Source organism: Pristiophorus japonicus, chromosome 8 (genome assembly GCF_044704955.1).
Source record: "Pristiophorus japonicus isolate sPriJap1 chromosome 8, sPriJap1.hap1, whole genome shotgun sequence".
Lineage (NCBI taxonomy): Eukaryota > Metazoa > Chordata > Chondrichthyes > Pristiophoridae > Pristiophorus > Pristiophorus japonicus.
Genome location: NC_091984.1, coordinates 86,359,776 through 86,378,494, shown reverse-complemented (window position 1 = coordinate 86,378,494; position 18,719 = coordinate 86,359,776). Strand labels below are relative to the sequence as shown.

Below are 18,719 nucleotides of genomic sequence, written 5' to 3'. Positions count from 1 at the left end.
AGGAACTAGTTTCTGTCACAGGTGGGGCAGACGGTGGTTGAAGGGACGGGTGGGTGGGGTGCTTGGGTTGTCGTGCGCTCTTTCTGCTTGGCTTCCGGCAAAGAGATTCAAGGTGTTCGGCATCTTTCCGGATGTTGCTCCACTTTGAGCGGTCTTGGGCCAGGGATTCCCAGGTGATGGTGGGGATCTTGCATTTTTTCACGGAGGCTTTGAGGGTGTCCTCGAAGCATTTCCTCTGCCCATCTGGGACTCGCTTGCTGTGTCGGAGTTCTGAGTAAAGCGCTTGTTTTGGGAGTCTAGTATCAGGCATGCGGACGATACGGCCCGTCCATTGGAGAAGATCGAGCTTCAATGCTGGGGATGTTGGCCTGAGCGAGAACACTGACATTGGTGCGTCTATCCTGCCAATGGATTTGCAGAATCTTGCAGAGCCAGTGTTGGTGGTACTTCTCCAGCGCCGTGAGGTGCCTGCTGTACATAGTTCATGTCTCTGAAGCATATAGGAGGGCGGGTATCACTACTGTTCTGTAGACCATGAGCTTGGTTTGAGATCCTGATCTTCAAACACACTTTCTCAGAGGACCGAAGGCTGCACTGGCACACTGAAGGCGGTGTTGGACTTCGTCATCAACGTCTGCCCTTGCTGACAGGCTCCTGAGGTATGGGAAATAGTCCACGTTGTCCAAGGCCTCATCATGGATCTTGATAATCGGGAGTGGGGGTGGGGGGGCGGTTAGTAGAGAACCTTTGTCATACAGATGTTTAATATAAGGCCCATACTTCTTGTAGTGTAGTGTAGTGCATTTATCCTAGCTGCATTAGGCATACATCCAAGGCTACCCTATTGACCCAAACACTTGATCAAAAATGGCACTCATTGAAACACAAAACACTGCGGATGCTGGAAATCAGAAATGAAAACAGAAAATGCTGGAAACAGTCAGCAGATCCGGCACCTGCTGAGTATTTCCAGCATTTTCTGTATTTCAAAAATAGCACTGTTTATAAATCCCTTCACTTATATAATCCAGATTCCTTATGTTTTATTAACTATAGTTAATCCCATTGAGACCTTGTTGGTAACAGCTTTGCTCCGGCTTCTTGTCCTAAACGACTTGCACTCAAGTCAAGTAAAATATCCTAAGTTTCAATGAGGTTAATACCTCCCAATTGCTTCCTTGATATTCTGGGCCAACCTCTCCGCTCCCAACTGATTCAAGTGAGTCCTATCCAGCCTGAAAAGCTTATCTTCAGCTGATTGTCCACATAGATGAGCTTCTCCTTTTTGCACAGCTCCTGCAACCATTCATTTAGGCCAATGATTCTCCTGCTCCTCTCCAATGACACGAACAGGTAAAAAGATCACGACTTTACACTTTTGCTTCTAAATTCCTCAATCAAGAGTCGATAGTTTTCCACTAAGAACAGACTGTGCCCAAAATATTGTCAGTTCAACATGCAAGGCAATGACCACTCACCTTTTATTAAGTCATCCATCCTGTTGTGAATGTCCTCAATCCATCACCTGGGTAGCATATGACTGCCCTGGAAACAGCCTTACCTTTACATTATGGAGATTCCAATAATCAGGGAATTTTGTCTTTTCCTGGTTGCCTTTCTTTCCTTTTTGCTGAATCTCAGTTTGTGTGTTTTCATATTGCCTCCATGGCACAATTTGCATGTTCAAGGAGGATTGAAAATTTGTGGCCAGAGTTTCTTCGATCTCCAACAGCACTAGAGTGCATGCTATCAAAGCTTATCCACCTTGTATTGCCATTTAAAAAACTATTCCTTTTCTACAATTATCTCTTAAAATTGTTCCATATCCTCCTTCCGTACACCTACATTCCACCTTCCACATCATTTGTAAAAACCAATGCAAAATATTTATTTATTGGCCCTGAATTTGTGGTCAGCGGCAAAGCAAAGGCGCTCACCGCTGGCCCTGAAGAAAGATGCCCACAGATCTCGTGATCTCTGTGGTGCAAAGTTTGCCTCGTTCAACGTTCAATTTATTCGCGAGCTCGGTCTTGGGGATTCCTCAGGCAATGATGTCAACAAGCTATCTAAGCAGCCAATCATATTTAAGAATTTTCTGACAGGGAACCGGGAAATGAGAAGCTGCTTTTATGTTTTGAAAGTGTTGGGCCGTATATTGCGGTCGGTGGCGTAGCTCCAGAGTACACCACCAACCTACGAAAAGAATACATATTTACCTTGAGCGAAGCCCAGAACAGAGACCTCATCTTCAGTGCAGAGTTCTGCACAGCGTACAACCTACGCTCATCGCAGCCAGTGTTGGAGCAGTGAATGACTGAGCTCAACTTCAGGATTTCCACGTTTAGATGCGCATGCATTAAATCCCGAAGTTGCGGTCAGTTTCAGAGAGGTAATAACAGCGAACGCTGACAATTCGCCATCATTACCCACTGCAAATTCCAGGCCATTATCTCCATCATACCGTCATCCTCCACAACTAGACTCAAGCCTATATCCCTGAGTGATCTTACCTTCTAACTATTCTGCCATTATATGCTTTAAAAAAAAATCCTATTTCCTTTTACATTATCTCATTCATATTGCATTTTAGTCCTTCTAATCATCCTTTTCACCTCCCTAGTACACCTTCTACATTCCTGATGCTTCAACCTTAACTTCATCATATGGCTCCATTTTAAGTTTATTTAGTTTTAATCTCTAGTTATTCACAAAGCTCTTTAATGTATCCCCTTTTTGCCTGATAAGAATATATTTATTTTTTACTTTACCTATCTTCTATTTGAATATTTCTGCTCGGTGGACCTGTTTGCTAACTTTTCTACCTAGTTAATGTGAGACATATATTTTATCTTGATGAACAGTCCAGAGCTCTTGTATTTGACTCTTCATTATCTTTTTCTATTCTTGCATTGAACCTAACTATGCTGTGGTCACTATTTCCAATTGTTCTCTCATCAATTATTTGCTCATTTAATTTCCCAAAACTAAATCAAGCAATGCTTCTTTCATTGTTGGACTGTAAACATACAAATCTAGGAAGAAGTCATAGGTTGTATTCTAAAAGATGTTCCCCATGTTGACCACTTGCATTACCTTTATTACACTCTGGAGCTAATTTAAAAAGCCCAGTATTATTGCCTCGTTTCTTCTTGCATATCTGTTTGAACTGTCTGCAGAGCGCCACCTTTATCTCATTTCCACATTTTGATCACCTGTAATGCAGACTAAAAATTGTACCATTTTCCTTCATAGTTCTTAATTCTATCCACATAGAATAGGTTGTATTCTGTCTTAATAAAGCCTGCAAGGACATCCTTACATTCTGTCACTGTGATAGTAAATGATTCTAACACTACTCACTTTTTCCTCTCCTCACCCTTCAGTCTAGAAATAGATCTCTCTTCTCTGGGTTAATCTAGATCAGATACAGTTCCTAATTATCTTTTGCTTTGTGAGCAACCATCTTCCAGCTAAAACAAAATTAGCACAGACCACAGAAAATTGGTTAAAAAAAACACTAAATGATTCCTAATAGTTTTTCTAAAGCAACACAACCTCAGTAATGTTCTTATAAAATGGTTTAACTCCCTTGTTCATTTTTTTGCTTATTTGCAGGTTTGATAGTGTTCAAAATAAAAACTGATTTTCTCGAAATTTACCTAGGATTTCTTGATTCTACTTTTCGCCCTGATTTGCTCTTATTTGATGCTAAAAGTAAAAACTTAAAAACACTGGAAAAAATGCAAATTGTTAAATCGGCAATGAAAATTGATATTAAAGGTTCTTAAACACAGGACTACATGCATGCTAAACAGCAGAATCAGCATGCTATAGTCAGAGCTAAGCGATCCCACAATCAACGGATCAGATCAAAGTTCTGTAGTCCTGCCACATCCAGTTGTGAATTGTGGTTGACAATTAAACAAATAACAGGAAGAGGAGGCTCCATGAATATCCTCATCCTCAATGATGGTGGAGTACAGCCTGTGAGTGCAAAAGACAAGGCTGAAGCGTTTTCAACCATCTTCAGCCAGAAGTGCCGAGTGGATGATCCATCTCGGCCTCCTCCTAAAGTCCCCACCAGCACAGAAGCCAGTCTTCAGCCAATTCAATTCACTCCACATGATATCAAGCTGAGTGCTCCAGATACATCAAAGGCTATGGGCCCTGACAACATCTCGGCTATTGTGCTGAAGACTTGTGCTCCAGAACTACCCATGCCTCTAGCCAAGCTGTTCCAGTACAGTTACATCTATCTGACAATGTGGAAAATTGCCCAGATATGTCCTGTCCACAAAAAAAAAGACAAATCCAATCTGACCAATTACCACCCCATCAGTCTACTCTCAATCATCAGCAAAGTGATGGAAGGTGTCGTCGACAGTGCTATCAAGCAGCACTTACTCGCCAATAACCTGCTCACTGATGTCCAGTTTGGGTTCCGCCAGGACCACTTGGCTCCAGACCTCATTACAGCCTTAGTCCAAACATGGACAAAACAGTTGAATTCCAGAGGTGAGAGGAGAGAGTGACCTCCCTTGACATCAAGGCAGCAGTTGACCGCATGTGACATCAAGAAGCCATAGTAAGACTGAATTCAATGGGAACCGGAGGGAAACTTTCCACTGGCTGGAGTCATACCTAGCACAAAGGAAGATGGTTCTGGTGATTGGAGGTCGATCATCACAACCCCAGGACATTGCTGCAGGAGTTCCTCAGGGCAATGTCCGAGGCCCAACTATCTTCATCTGCTTCATCAATGAACTTCTCTCCATCATAAGGTCAGAAGTGGGGATGTTTGCTGATGACTGCAGTGTTCAGTGCCATTTACAACTCTTCAGATAATGAAGCAGTCCATGCCCACATGCAGCAAGACCTGGACGACATTCAGACTTGGGCTGATGTGTGGAGCGAATGTTACTTACCACTTAAGTGCCAGGCAATGACTATCTACAACAAGCGAGAGTCTAACCACCTCCCTACGATATTTGACGGCATTACCACCACTGAATCCCCCATCAGCAACATCCTGGGACTCCTCAAAGCCTTTCCATCATCTACAAGGCACGTGAGGACTGTGATGGAATACACTCTACTTGCTTAGATGAGTGCAGCTCCAACAACATTCCAGAAGTTCGACACCATCCAGGACAAAGCAGCCTGCTTGATTGTCACGCCATCCAGCACTTTCAACATTCACTCCTTCCACCACCGGTGCACCGTGGTTGCAGTGTGTACCATCGACAAGATGAACTGTAGCAACTCGCCACGGCTTCTTTGGCAGCACCTCCCAAACCCGTGACATCTACCACCTAGAAATACAAGAGAATCAGGTGCATGGGAACATCACCACCTGCAAGTTCCCCTCCAAGTTACACACTATCCTGACTTGGAAATATATCGCCGTTCCTGCATCGTCACTGGGTCAAAATCCTGGAACTCCCTCCATAACAGCACTGTGGGAGTACCTACACCACAAGGACTGCAGTGGTTCAAGAATGTCGACTCACCACCACCTTCTCAACCTCAATCAGACATGTGCAATAAATGCTGGCCTTGCCATCGATGCCCACATCCTGGAACGGATAAAAAAAAGAGTAAAGAAGTCTTACTACAATTATACAGGGCATTGATGAGGCCACACCTGCAGTACTGTGTACAGTCCTGGTCTCGTTACCCAAGGAAAGACATACTTGCCTTGGAGAGAGTGCAACAAAGGTACACTAGATTGGTTCCTGGAATAAGGGGATTGCCCTATGAGGAGAGATTGGGTAGACCAGGCCTATATTCCCTAGAGTTTAGAAGAATGAGAGGCGATCTCATTGAAACATGTAAAATTCTTAAGGGGCTTGTCAGGGTTACTGCTGAGAAAATGTTTCCCCTGGCTGGGGAATTTAGAACACGGGGGACAGTCTCAGAATAAGGGGTTGGCCATTTAGGACTGAGATGAGAAATTTCTTCACTCAAAGGGTTGTGAATCTTTGGAATTCTCTATCCCAGAGAGCTGTGGATGCTCAGTCGTTGAGTATATTCAAGACAGAGGTTGATACATTTTGGGGAACTAAGAGAATTAAGGTATATGTGGGTAATGCGGGAAGGTGGAGTTGAGGTAGATTATTCATAATCTTGTTGAATGGCAGAGCAGGTTCGAAGGGCCAAATAGCCTACTCCAGCTCATTTCTTATGTTATGAAACTAAATCTTGTAACCTTTATAAAGCAGTCGAAGCCCTGAATGATATTTAAATCTGCTCCTGATAATGGCCTGAAACTTTCTTTATTGGGGCTAGGGTTGCCAACTCTGGTTTGACATATTTCTGGAGATTTGATCATGTGACATTTGATCACATGGCAATCTATCTCGTGACACCACTCGTGATGCTTAATCACATGACATTTGATCATGTGACAGTTGCCCTCTGCAAATTCATGAATCAAACACAAAATAATGGATAACGTTTAAATAAAAACTACTGTGATGTTGCTACAGCAATGAGAAACATCAAGTAAATTCCACTTATTCAACAAAAATATATTTGATAAGAAATTTCTAAGTAAAGTTTTTGAACAATTTTATGACTTTGTAATACACAGCAAATTATAAAAATAATAAAACATAATTCAATACGCTGACTCCCACCACACACTGCTGACACCCAGCTTCAAGGATGTGATGTTCAGTCCTCATAGAGCAGCAGCAAAGCTGCCAGACTCCCAGAACAAAACACAGGTCAACATGATCCCTCTCTTCCCCCTCCCTCCCCAGTTTGTGTTTCTCTCTCCCCCTAATTCCCCAGTTTGTGTTGCTCTCTTTTCTCCCCCCTTCCCTCCCCAGTTTGTGTTGCTCTCCAGTTATATTAGATGGCTTAGGGAAGAGAAGCTCTCGGGTTACTCCCTAATCTTAAGACCTGTCCAAATTTAAAGGAAGTAATGTTCCTGAGACATTCAGATGGTACACCTACCAAGGAGAAGTAATCAAGTTTCAGCTGTGTCAGACCAGAGTAGGTCCCTTCAGTAATAAATGCTCAGACTATACCTTTCAAAAAAATGTCAGCTTCTTACTCCAAAGCAGCTGTAGATACTGTTACTGTCTGTAGTAACTGTCTGAAAAGCTTACATTCTCCCTCTCTCTCTTTTCTTATGGACACGTTTATTTGTAACACCTAAAGCTCTGATTGGGTCCCCTTGATAACAATACCTGATTGCTGATTCGTCCTCTTAGAGGATAAGACACCCAGCAGTTTTTCTGGAATGTATAATTAGAACTTGCCCAACTTATGAAATCATTGACTTTGCAAAGTGTAATTCGAGCCATTCTGACTGCCAACTCAACAGAACGGAGCTCACTTGGAACAGACAGGGCTCACTCTCACAGGTTAAGACCTTCTCTCTTCCCCCACCCCCCCCCCAGCCCGAGTTTCTGACATTCATTCCCCTTCCCTCTTTAAAATTCTGAAAGGTTTTTAGTAGATACAGTGTGTCCACTTGTGGGGGAAGAGCAAAACTAGGCTGTCAATGTAATAGTCACCAAGAAAATAGGGAATTCAGAAACTTATGTACTAGTGGTGAGAATGTGGAACTCGCATCAACAGGGAGTGGTTGAAGCAAATAGTATAGATGCATTTAAGGGGCAGTTAGATAAGCATATGAGGGAGAAGGGAAAGCTGGGAGAAGACTCAAGTGGAGCATAAATGCCAGCATAGGCTAGTTGGGCCAAAAGGCCAGTTTCTGTGCTATATATCCTATATAATGGAATGCTACCCACTAGTAAACCCGTTTCTCTTAAACAATGTTCACATAGATTGGGTAAAGTTGCTTTCTGCTTTTAGTGTGCGGATATATACGTACTCAGTTACAAAACAGTTTAAAACCTCATGGGTCTTAGTGAGCCCCTTTTTTTAATAAAATAATTTACATGCTGTGAACACCTATCCAACTTAATTTAAATTTCCTATTGCAGAATTGCTTAACCAGCGTGGTGTGAAAAAGTTATTATGGGAAGCAACAATCTAGTCTTATGTAGGCAGTAACAGACCAGTCAGGTTGGAGATGGTGACAAAATAAGAGTTGATTGTTTCTTACAGTACAACTCGAGAACCAATGGCATAAGAATAAAATACCTGGATTACAGCACAGTAATCTTACAATATTTCAAACATCCTTCCATGGCTTATCATCTGAATCAATGGTATTTGCAATTCTTAATAAACGTGGAGCTGCTTAGTTCGGTTTTATTCCCATTTTTGGTTTCCATTCTATAGCAAGAATATGCTAATCAGAATGTGCCTTCAAGATGCTGTAGGAGGAATTTACTTCTTCTCAGGATCTGAATGACACTGGCAAGGCCACATTCATTGCCCATACCAAGGTGGTGGTGGAAGACCATCATAAATGGCCCTTCTGCCAGTTCACCATCCTGTCCACACATCATACTTCAGCAAGAATAGGTTTTATACACGTGAATAAATCAGTTATTTAAAATACAATCAATGGTCACTAAAAGCAACATTTTTTCCAACACAGGGCTTTCAGTTGGCAGATCAGCTGTAAATGCCACCTTCTCCTAAATTGCCCCTTCAAAAAAATTTATGCACCAATATATCCCAATATTTACCCCAAAAGGCAGGAATTCAGACAGGGTGCACCTACACAGTCATTAAAAGCCCCCTCCCCCCAGAACTTCATCCACTTTGTCCATGTGGTCTTCATATCCAAGCCTACACCATGAGCGTCAACAGATATTCAAACAGTGATCAAAGGCAGATACACTGCATGATTTTTCCTACCATAACCCAGGGCACAATGGGCAATTTTAACCCCTCTCCCCACCTACCACCTGAGGCCAATTAACTCAACACAGACCATAGTCAACACGTGAGATCAGCTGAATTGTGCACTGGCATGCACAAGCACCAAATGAATCAGCAATGCATAAACCTAATAGTTTTTAGACAATCATGACAATATTCAGACTTGCTGTAAGAAATTTATTTTGGTAGATATATATAAAATTTTTAAAAAGATCCATCAACTGGTTATTCCTCGTGAAGATTGCACAAATTATTTTTCAAAATGCTGCACTTTCACGTAACATTGCCGTTAACTTTCAATCACTTCAATCTCATTAGATATTACAAAGTTATGTTACCGTACAATTTTGCATATTAGAAGGAAAGAATGACATTCTGAAACATTTTATAAAGTATACCTTATTGAAATGCGAGCATTACAAAATACTCTGACCTAAAACAATCAAAATATTACTTGTATCGTTATACCTTTATTTTATATTTTATGCTGTACATTGAAGGTAATTTCCCTTCAAAAAAAGTTCTTATTACGGTAGTGCAATGTCCTTTAAAAAACTTGTACACCTTGTGTAAACTAATGGGGTAGGTTGGTTTTTTGACATCAATTAATTATTGAAGAATTCTGAAACAGCAATACCTAGAGTGCTCCAGGAATGTCATGATTACATTACTTGGCTTAAACCTTGAAAGTACAGTGAATGAAGCCTCTCATTAAAAATCTGGACACTGAAAAATGAATTTTTATAATGGACTGCATGAATAGCATGAAATTTAAAAAACACATGTGTGGATAAAGAAGTGAATACTAAAAGTAAACAATTATCGTCTATAAAATTAGGATAAAATTATCATTTGGATGAGTATTGCTGGGTGCTTGGATAATTTGAGCCTTCAGTCAGTCTGAATAAAGAAGTTATATTGCACACTTTGTATTTGCATTTCTTTACAACTGGTGGCAGCACTTTATCAGTAGTACATGTTGCAAATATATTAAAAACTGCATCAAGGAAAATAAACTGAAGCAATTCCCTCCAACATTTTCTAGTTCCAAGGAATCCACAACAAAATTAAAATGAAAACTTCCAGATATACCAAGTTTGATGATTTACCCGAAACCTCTCATTATCCTAAGATTTGTTCATTTCCACGAATGCCCATTTGGTAATCTTGCCACCTTTAATTTTCATTTTTCAAACCCATTTTGTGACCTTGTGTTTAAAACATCAAATACTACAATGGGGAAAATGGAAGGCTTTATATTATACAAAAGTGAAATGAAGTGGGCCAAAAAGACATTCTTTATCCAGGCCTATCCTTGCACTGCCTTTAGTACACATTTCGCTGTTGACAGCAAGAGCAATGGTGCTTGTTCTAAATATAAAGACTCACCATGGACATAAATAATATGGTTACTGTTTTTAACTGCAGTCCAAGAGTTCACATAGTATAAGTGACAACTATGAAATCATTTCTCTGGGTGAACCAGAAGTTTAAATTGCAGAATTGAACTGAACTGAAAGAGTCAGTTTTATTGAAGTATAAACATTTCAATTTTAGGAACACACTGCAATCCCCGCACACATGTATCAATGTGCATTATTCTCCATTATAAAAAGCCACAATTTATGACCACCACTGGATTGAGATAAAGGTCTTAAAAGAGTAAAATAATTATATTCAGTCACTGCTCAAAGTCAGATTTAAAATCAATTGCTACATTATGATGCATTTTGTCATTTAAGAGATAGACACATTCCCTTTCCCCAAGGGCAGCAGCTTTTTTGCCCAAATCTTCACACTTGAGAACATAAAATGGAACCCATCCCACAAAATATATATATGGAAAAAGATCTATTGCCACCACAAGTTTTCAGATTAACCTTTTGAGGATTACAATAACAATTTTTCAATGTAAAATTTATAAAATAATGTGTTTTAAATTGTGAGGTTCAGACTTTCTGTAGTCCATCCATATTTATAATGTTCTGTGTGGAGGCTATAGGATGCAGAATAATAGTCAAGTACTCAAAAGACTAAAACATTTAGTATAATCAATGCCATAAAAAGCTGTATTTGTTACAAAATATATTTGACAATCAAATTTTGATCACACAATGTGTAAAATGGACCATTAAACAGCAGAAAAGGTAGGATATTCGCTTAATATACATTAACAGGAAATAGCAAAAAACACTATTTAGACGCTTCTTTTTGTCCAATTTTGGTACAACTTGCATTAAGAAAATCTACATTTTACAAAATCAAATCCAAACTGCATCTAGATTCTGAAGGGTTAAACACAAATATTCATTTAAAAATGTTCATCATTCAGCATAAATTCAGTATCTAGGCACTTCAGTGTTTACACATATTGAACTATACAACATGTTTGCAGGTCACTAACAACAGCATTTGAAGTTTTTCAGTACTAAAAGCAGCAATTTTGAAACCAGCCACTAAACAAATAGCATCTTGGCGCAATACAGCAAAGTTATACACGGAGCTTTATTGCATTGTAATATAAACACACTCAGTGCTGCACAAAAGCAAAATGCTACTACATTGTAACTGGAGTCATCAAAAAAGTCTGGGCAGTGCAGATTCTTATGTCCATAGGACCTATTTAACCTGTAAATGTGCTCAATTATCAATTTAATTCACTTAATTGTATTCACAAAAAGTCATGATTGGCAAATGTAATTTGATGAACCATTCTGCTCTTCTGCCAGAACATGTATTTCAGAAAATTGAAATTTTAGAGACTTTATCTCATTAAAGCATTGCACGTACACATTAAGGATATTACAGTCTATCAGTGTCCTCAATTTCAAACACATGAAGGTTTCCTTTCTGCGAGCATTACATTACACACACACACTATATAAAAAGAAAGTAATGATGTCATCACAATCACAACACATTGTAGATCTTTGAGCAAGCTGTTGGGAATACAGAACAATTAACAATCATTGCACATTCTGGTACATCTAGATTCAGACCAAGGAGTTTTAAATTTGAAGCATTAATTTAATATACCAAACATTTCCTGAAAAGTTAGAGACTGGAAAGGATCAAGATACTGAATGATTTTCAGCTGCTCGCCCAGCATTTTTAATTTGAACAAGGGTTTTGTAATCTTCAAATGATTTAACAAGATTTTTCAGACAGTTTTACAAACACATTTAAAAATGGCTTTGTTTAATGCTCCAAGTTAAAAATGTTACAGTTGAAAAACTGTATGAATAATTCAAATTTATACACTGACAAAGTTTTAACATTGAACTCAATCAGGCAACTTTCATTAAGTTGGGTGCATTAACTTTAACAATGTCAGAATTAACTGAATTTCAGAAATAATTTTATAAAAAGGCAGTTCAATATTCCATTGCGACTCTCCATTTAACAATCCTCATGAAAAGAATCCATCTATAACTTCATGATTAGTGGGATACCTGTACAGGTAGCTTTGAGCTCTTTGCATAGTTAAAGATCTTTCTAGGCATTTTGTTGTACACAAAATGTACAAATGATGTGCCAAAATGGCAGATTTTCATTGTTACTATATTCTTGCTTTCCAAACTCATTTTCTACAATTAAAAATCTAGAAAATATAGAATAAGTGGACTTCCTACACAATGCCATAATTTCATAAAAACTCTCAACAAGTGTCTTAAATACTGGACTTCTGTAACAGACCATCAAGATTCAATTTACCTACAGTAACAGTACAACTCCATTCTGCTGAAGAGGTCCAAAGCAGACAAAAATTTGATAGTGCCAGTGCACAAGACAGCTGACCTGCCATCCATCGCTCCACAAGACATCCCCAGTATTTCAATTCATGTGCATGAATTTTAATCAGAAGTATGTTGAAATTGATGGTACTCTGACTTTCTCTGCTCACCAGCAATGAAGGCAGTTACCAGATGGCACAGTAATCAAATAGTCTTACAATTGGCACATGTTACACTCATAGCACTTAAATTCAATCTAATTTTAAGCAGAACATGTACCCCAACTCTAAGATCACCTGGTTACTGTCCCAGTTCCTATACTGTTAAAGGGGTGGGAAGAGGCAAAACACAGACACTTTGGAGCATTGGGACTGAAGCAAAGAGCAACCATAGGGGATTGGCAGTGCCTTCAGCTAATCTGAGGCTTCAGTAAAAGAGGGCCCTTTTGTTTTTGGTCCTTCAAAAATCAATGTACCAAAGTTACACCAACATTGAAAAATCACCTACCATTTCTTTGATATGTGGTTATGGATTTATAACTCCATATCTTTTTTAAAGAAATTAAAATGAATAAAGCACTAAAAATACAAGTTGATCCATTAAAACTCTCTGAAGTTCCTTCCAGTTCATACAGCGATTTTTCCCTTAATGTCCGCACTGCTGCTTGTTCCTGATGGCTTGATCGACTGCTCCTCTGTGAACGTAATGTAGGAATACACCAAACTTCCAGCAATGCTGTCAAAACAAAATGCATTAAAAATCATGTCAGCCCAGTTTACTCTTTATGGACTCAAAGGAACAAAGCCAAGTTGAACACAAACAAGTGCCAATATCCAAGAGCGAGATAGACATTACAAAGAGGAATGGTAGAAACTGAGGGAGAGAATCACAGACCTCCAAAGGAACACCAATTTTAAACTGCACGTAAAGAGTTACATTTGCAGTTGCTCTTTTGGCATTAGCCCAGTTTCTTTGCACCAAGTCCTCCTGCGACTTATACTTCAAATCCATTTCTCATGACCCTAACCTCAAAAGCTGAATCAGGCAAAAGTATAAGTATGGAGATTATCAATCTAGGATGAAGATAATCAAGCCGACAGGTGCTTGACTTCTGTTCACCCAGGTTTTATAACAACCTCTAATGTCTTCTTAACTATTTTTGGCAAGCTGAAACTGGTATCTAGTAGTGATTGATAGCCAATACACTCTACTTACTCTCTGTCATTAGTCTGCTAGCATCTCTTCATCGGAGTCAAAAGGTTGTGCATTCAAGTCTCACTCCAAGACTCAAGCACATAATTTTGGCTGAATCTTCAGTACAATATTCATGGAGATGTTAAACCAAGAGTTCCTGGCCAAATTCCTTCATCAATCACCATCAGCTAAAATAGATTAACTTATAATTAATCTCATTGCATTTGCGATACCTTATTGGGTACAAAATGGCTGCCATATTCACCCATGTAGTAACAGTGACTGCACATCAAAAATAGAGCAATTTACTATACGAAGTACTTGGGGATGTCCCAAAAGATGAGGCAAAGCTGTAAATAAATATCAGTTCTTTCTTACAACGCAGTCACAGATTTAGATATCAGAACTATAAAACAGCATGATAGAGAAAAATCCTCATGCAAAACAGAGTTCATATTTTCCATTTTCAACGTGATAAGAAAGCTCACTCACCTGATATTTAATCCGATGAAGTTGGTCCATGTGAATATATAATCTCCACCAAGAAACATTCCAATATAAGTCACCAAAATATTCTGAGGAGAGATAAAAAAATGTTAACTAAAAAAAAAGAAACGTGAGATCCTATAGGCTGCATGTTAACTTTTGTGGAAAATGGAGCAAGGGAGGTGGTTGACTAGCCATAAATGAGGTGAGGTAGTATGGATTATATTTAAGTGTCCAATGTTCGATTTAAATTGATGCAGTCAGAGGAAGATTTATAATATAAAGTCTGGATTTCAAAAGACACTGTACTGCTAGGCTCCACATCACACTCTGTTTGGACAAGTGGAATCCAATTGCTGGTTATATTTTTAATGCAAGTAAACAGCCATAAGGAGAGTTAGTTTTTTTTTGCTAGATTTAAAATCGACGAAGTGATATTACAAAATGACGAACTGTTCACAATTCTAACCAATTTCCTCACTTTCTACTTTCAAAAAGACTATTACATAAACCATTGTGTAATGTTAAAACCAATGTTTCCAATTTTCTTACATACGAAAGATGCAATGAGAATTTTCCTCGCACCCTGTATGAAAAGGTTCAGAATCAAAACAAAGTACACATTGTGTATCCAAAGTAAAAACTTGTGGAAAAAAATGTTACTATTAAAATAAATTAAACAAGGCAAACTGTTCTTGGCTTTGAATAAACATCTATATTTAAGGTGTAGCTAGAAAAGGCACGCACGGCTTTATTTGTGCACAGTGGAGTGTACTTTTACAGGAAGTTACACATAGCTTAAGTCTTCCCATTACTGCAATGTTACAGAAGCAATTCAATATTTTGAAACTTTAGCTATTAAGTGAAGATTCACTACATAATTTAGTGAAGAGCAGAGGATGGAACCTGGAAGTCTTCCTGGTCTGTACATTACAGTGTTATATTGGACAGAGCAATTCCCTACTGACCCACCAGCCAACTGCATATATTTTGCATATGCCTGCAGAGGTCCGAATTATTCTATTTTTTTTCGTTTTTCAAGCCGTTCTCTCTCTACACTTGGAATCAGGAATATATCAAATTCCCTCTTAAATGCTACGGTGAAATCAGAATTTACAAGCAGAACCCACATCAATGGCTCCCAAGTGTGAAGATACTGTTCAAGTTTGATGTTTTAAATAAAAATCCCATTTTCATACTTTTCGGTACTCCTTCGCACAATAAACACTTCAGCTTCCTGTCATTTGAAAAATCTGAATCCCGTTCGCTCTCCTTCTCCCTGCACTCCCAACACCCCGTCCATTTTTTGTTTTGTTTGTTCCCAGGAAGTGTGCATCGATGGGGACCTTGGGAAAAGACTGAATAGGATCACCCACTTTTAGCTAAAGACATGGAAACACATCAGACTTTGCAATCATATGTGAGGATCTACCATGGTTCAGGATGAGCATGATCATGGAGCCATCTCCTCCTCCTCCAGTTAGCTGCCTTGTCGTCCACTACCAGCCTCAACTGGATGTGGTAGGGCTACAGAACACTGCTCTAATCATTGGTTGTCAGTCCATGTACCTGTCTATAACCTGCTTTTTTGGTATTCACTATGTTCATAACTCAATCCAATTTATGCCCGATGCTGTTCTCGGCACCAACACCCCCCCCTCCCCCAATATTTTGCACTGAATTAGGGTTGGTCTCCGGGCTTAATGGTGATCAAGTGAAAGATGTGTCTGTGAGGTTAGATATATAATTCAGTGCTTCATCGATGCAGTTTTAAGCTGCTAAATCTTTCTTAGTCGGTCTCACTTAGCACAGTGGAGGATATCCTCACTGGAGACAAGAAAATGGCCTAGAAATTTACTATCAGTAAAAACCTGAAGTGAACAGCTGCCAAAAATGATAGTGCTGGCAGGACCAATAAATTGGCACTGGTGGCTAATTATCATTAGCCCAGCACTAAACTTAATGTGGCTTGCACAGAGTGGTCTTAAACAGAGTGCTTCTAAACAGAGCGTTAACGTTGGGAATTTGGAAGAGTGGGAATTGTAAGCAGGGACCGGGGATTTGGGGGGAGAAAAGAGAGGAAGTGTAACTTTTTGTCCCCAATAAAAAGTAGTGCTTTGTGTTACAGGTAAATATTTAACTTAATCTACCTATAATTTAAACTAGATCTAGTAATTAGTTAAAAACTAAACTATAATTAAATACATATAAACTTTAATTAATGAAATAACTGAAACAAGATTATTTGGAGATGGCAGTGCAGGTGGTGTACTGCAACTGCAGCATGTTGGAGTTTGTGCAGACCATCGTGATCCCGACGACCACATCAGCATCTCGAGGACTTTCAGCTCAGAGTTGTTGAGCTGGAGTCTGAGGTGCAGACATTGCGGGACATCGGGGGGGTGGTGGTGGTGGAGGGGACAGAGTTATCTGGATATTTTGATCTCGGAGGCAGTCACCTCCTTAGGTTAGGTAGTGGTACAGGTTTGGTTAGTGGTCAGGTACAGGAGATTGTGACTACAGCTTAGGCAGGGAGAAGCTTCGGCTTTGCCCTTATCCAACAAGTATGAGGATTTGCTGCCTGTGTGGATGAGGGCAAAGTCTGCAGGGTGGATGAGCAAACTGACCACAACACCGTAGTACAGGAGGCCATTCAAGTCAGGGGAGTTAAAAGGAATGTTAGGAGGTAGGGGACAGTATAGTCAGGGGGATCGAAGTTCCCCCGGGAGTTCCGAAGGCTGCGTTGTCTGCCTGGAACCAGGGTTAAGGATATCTCCTTGCGACTGAAGAAGAATTTGGAGGAGGGGGGAGAGAATCCAGTTGTCGTGGTCCACGAAGAAACCAATTACATAGGTAGAACTAGGAATGAGGTTCTGCTGAGAGAGTTTGAGGAGCTAAGGCCCAAATTAAAATGCAGAACCTCAATGGTACTCATCTCTGGATTGTTACCCGAGCCATGCACAAATTTGCATAGGGACAAGTAGATCAAAGAGTTAAATGCGTGGCTCAGAGAGTGATGTGGGAGGAAGGGGTTTTGATTTATGGGGCACTGGCACCAGCACTGAGGAAAGATCCTTTGGGGCGGGCTCCACCTAAACCAAGCTGGGACCAGTATCCTGGTAAATCGAATAACTAGGGCTTTAAACTTAATGGAGGCTTTAAACGTCAAAAAAAAAGGGGGGGGGGGTTCGGGGATTCAGATGAGGGGAAATTTAGGAATCTAAAGAGAAAAGTCAAGGCAATGGAGCAGTGTAACGATTTGGGTAAAGATAAGCAGAGTGTGACAGAAAGGGACAGAAAATTTAACAATAATAGTGCATCAGCGAATAGGGTGAGAGCAGAGAATAATGGTTAAAAAGTTAAAATTAAAGGCTCTTATCTGAATGCACGAAGCATTCATAATATACAAATTAGTGGCACAAAGAGAGATAAATGGCTTTAATCTAATAGCCATTGCAGAGACGTTGATACAAGGTGACCAAGGTTGAGAACTAAATATTCCAGGGTACTTGACATTTCAAGAGAGGCAGAATGGAATGGAAAGGGGGGGTGGGCAGCCCTGATAATAAAGGATGACATAATGACAGTAGTGAGAAAGGATCTCGGCTCGGAAGATCAGGAAATAGAATCCGTCTGGGTGGAGATAAGAAATAACGAGGGAGAGAAAACACTGGTGAGAGTAGTTTATAGGTATAGTAGAGACTTAAGTAAAGCCAATTACATAGGTATGAGGGGCGAGTTGGCTAAGGTAGATTGGGAAATTAGATTTAAAAGTATGACGATACATAAGCTGTGGCAAGCATTTAAAGAAATATTCCAAAATTCTCAACAAATATACATTCCATTGAGAAATAAAAACTCTGGGGGAAAAGTGATCCATTCGTGGCTAACTAAAGAAGTTAAGGATAGTATTACATTAAAATAGGCTTATAGGGCCCAAGTTTCCACACGATAAAAAACGGGCGCCCCTCCCCTCCGAGCTGGGCGCCCGTTTTTCGCGCCACAAAGTGCGCCTAAAAAAACCCTCCGTATTCTCCACCTCCCTGCAGGTCCTCTGGCCCTCGGCGCGGCGCAGCAGGAGCTGTAGGGGGGCGGAGCCAGATCCCTGCGCTGAAAACAGTGCCGGGAGCTCTGCACATGCGCGCTACAGTTGGCACGCAAGTGCAGTAGCTCCAGGCTCCCGAAACTGTGTGGGAGGGGCCCAAAGCACGCAGCCCCTAGCCCTGGCCGAATGGCCTCACTGGGGCTGTGTGAATAAGGCTCCTCCCACGGCCAGCTCCTGCTTCCTGCCGACTCCCGCTTCCCCCCCCCCCCCCCCCGCCCAGACCCGTCTGCCGCTGCCGCTCCTGCTCCTTCCCCCCCCCCGGACCTGACCCGACCCGTCAGCCACTCCCCTCCCCCCCCCCCCCCCCCCACCGGACCCGACTCGTCTGCGTCTGCCGCTCCCACCCGACTCGACCCGCTCTACTCCCGCCCCCGCACTGGATCCGACCTGAC

At 40.5% G+C, this 18,719-nt stretch overlaps 1 protein-coding gene across 1 annotated transcript in view; it reads right to left on the bottom strand.

The window, feature by feature from the left end:
* Positions 1 to 8,997: 8,997 nt before the first annotated feature.
* Positions 8,998 to 18,719, bottom strand: part of LOC139268610 (solute carrier family 35 member D2-like protein) — a 101,710-nt gene continuing 91,988 nt past the window's right edge. Inside the window, exons 11-12 of the mRNA XM_070887006.1 lie at positions 14,229 to 14,311; positions 8,998 to 13,277 (exon numbers count right to left, since the gene is read on the bottom strand). Coding sequence (XP_070743107.1) covers positions 13,169 to 13,277; positions 14,229 to 14,311 — 192 coding nt within the window. The 3' untranslated portion in view covers positions 8,998 to 13,168. The remainder of the gene's footprint in view (positions 13,278 to 14,228; positions 14,312 to 18,719) is intronic.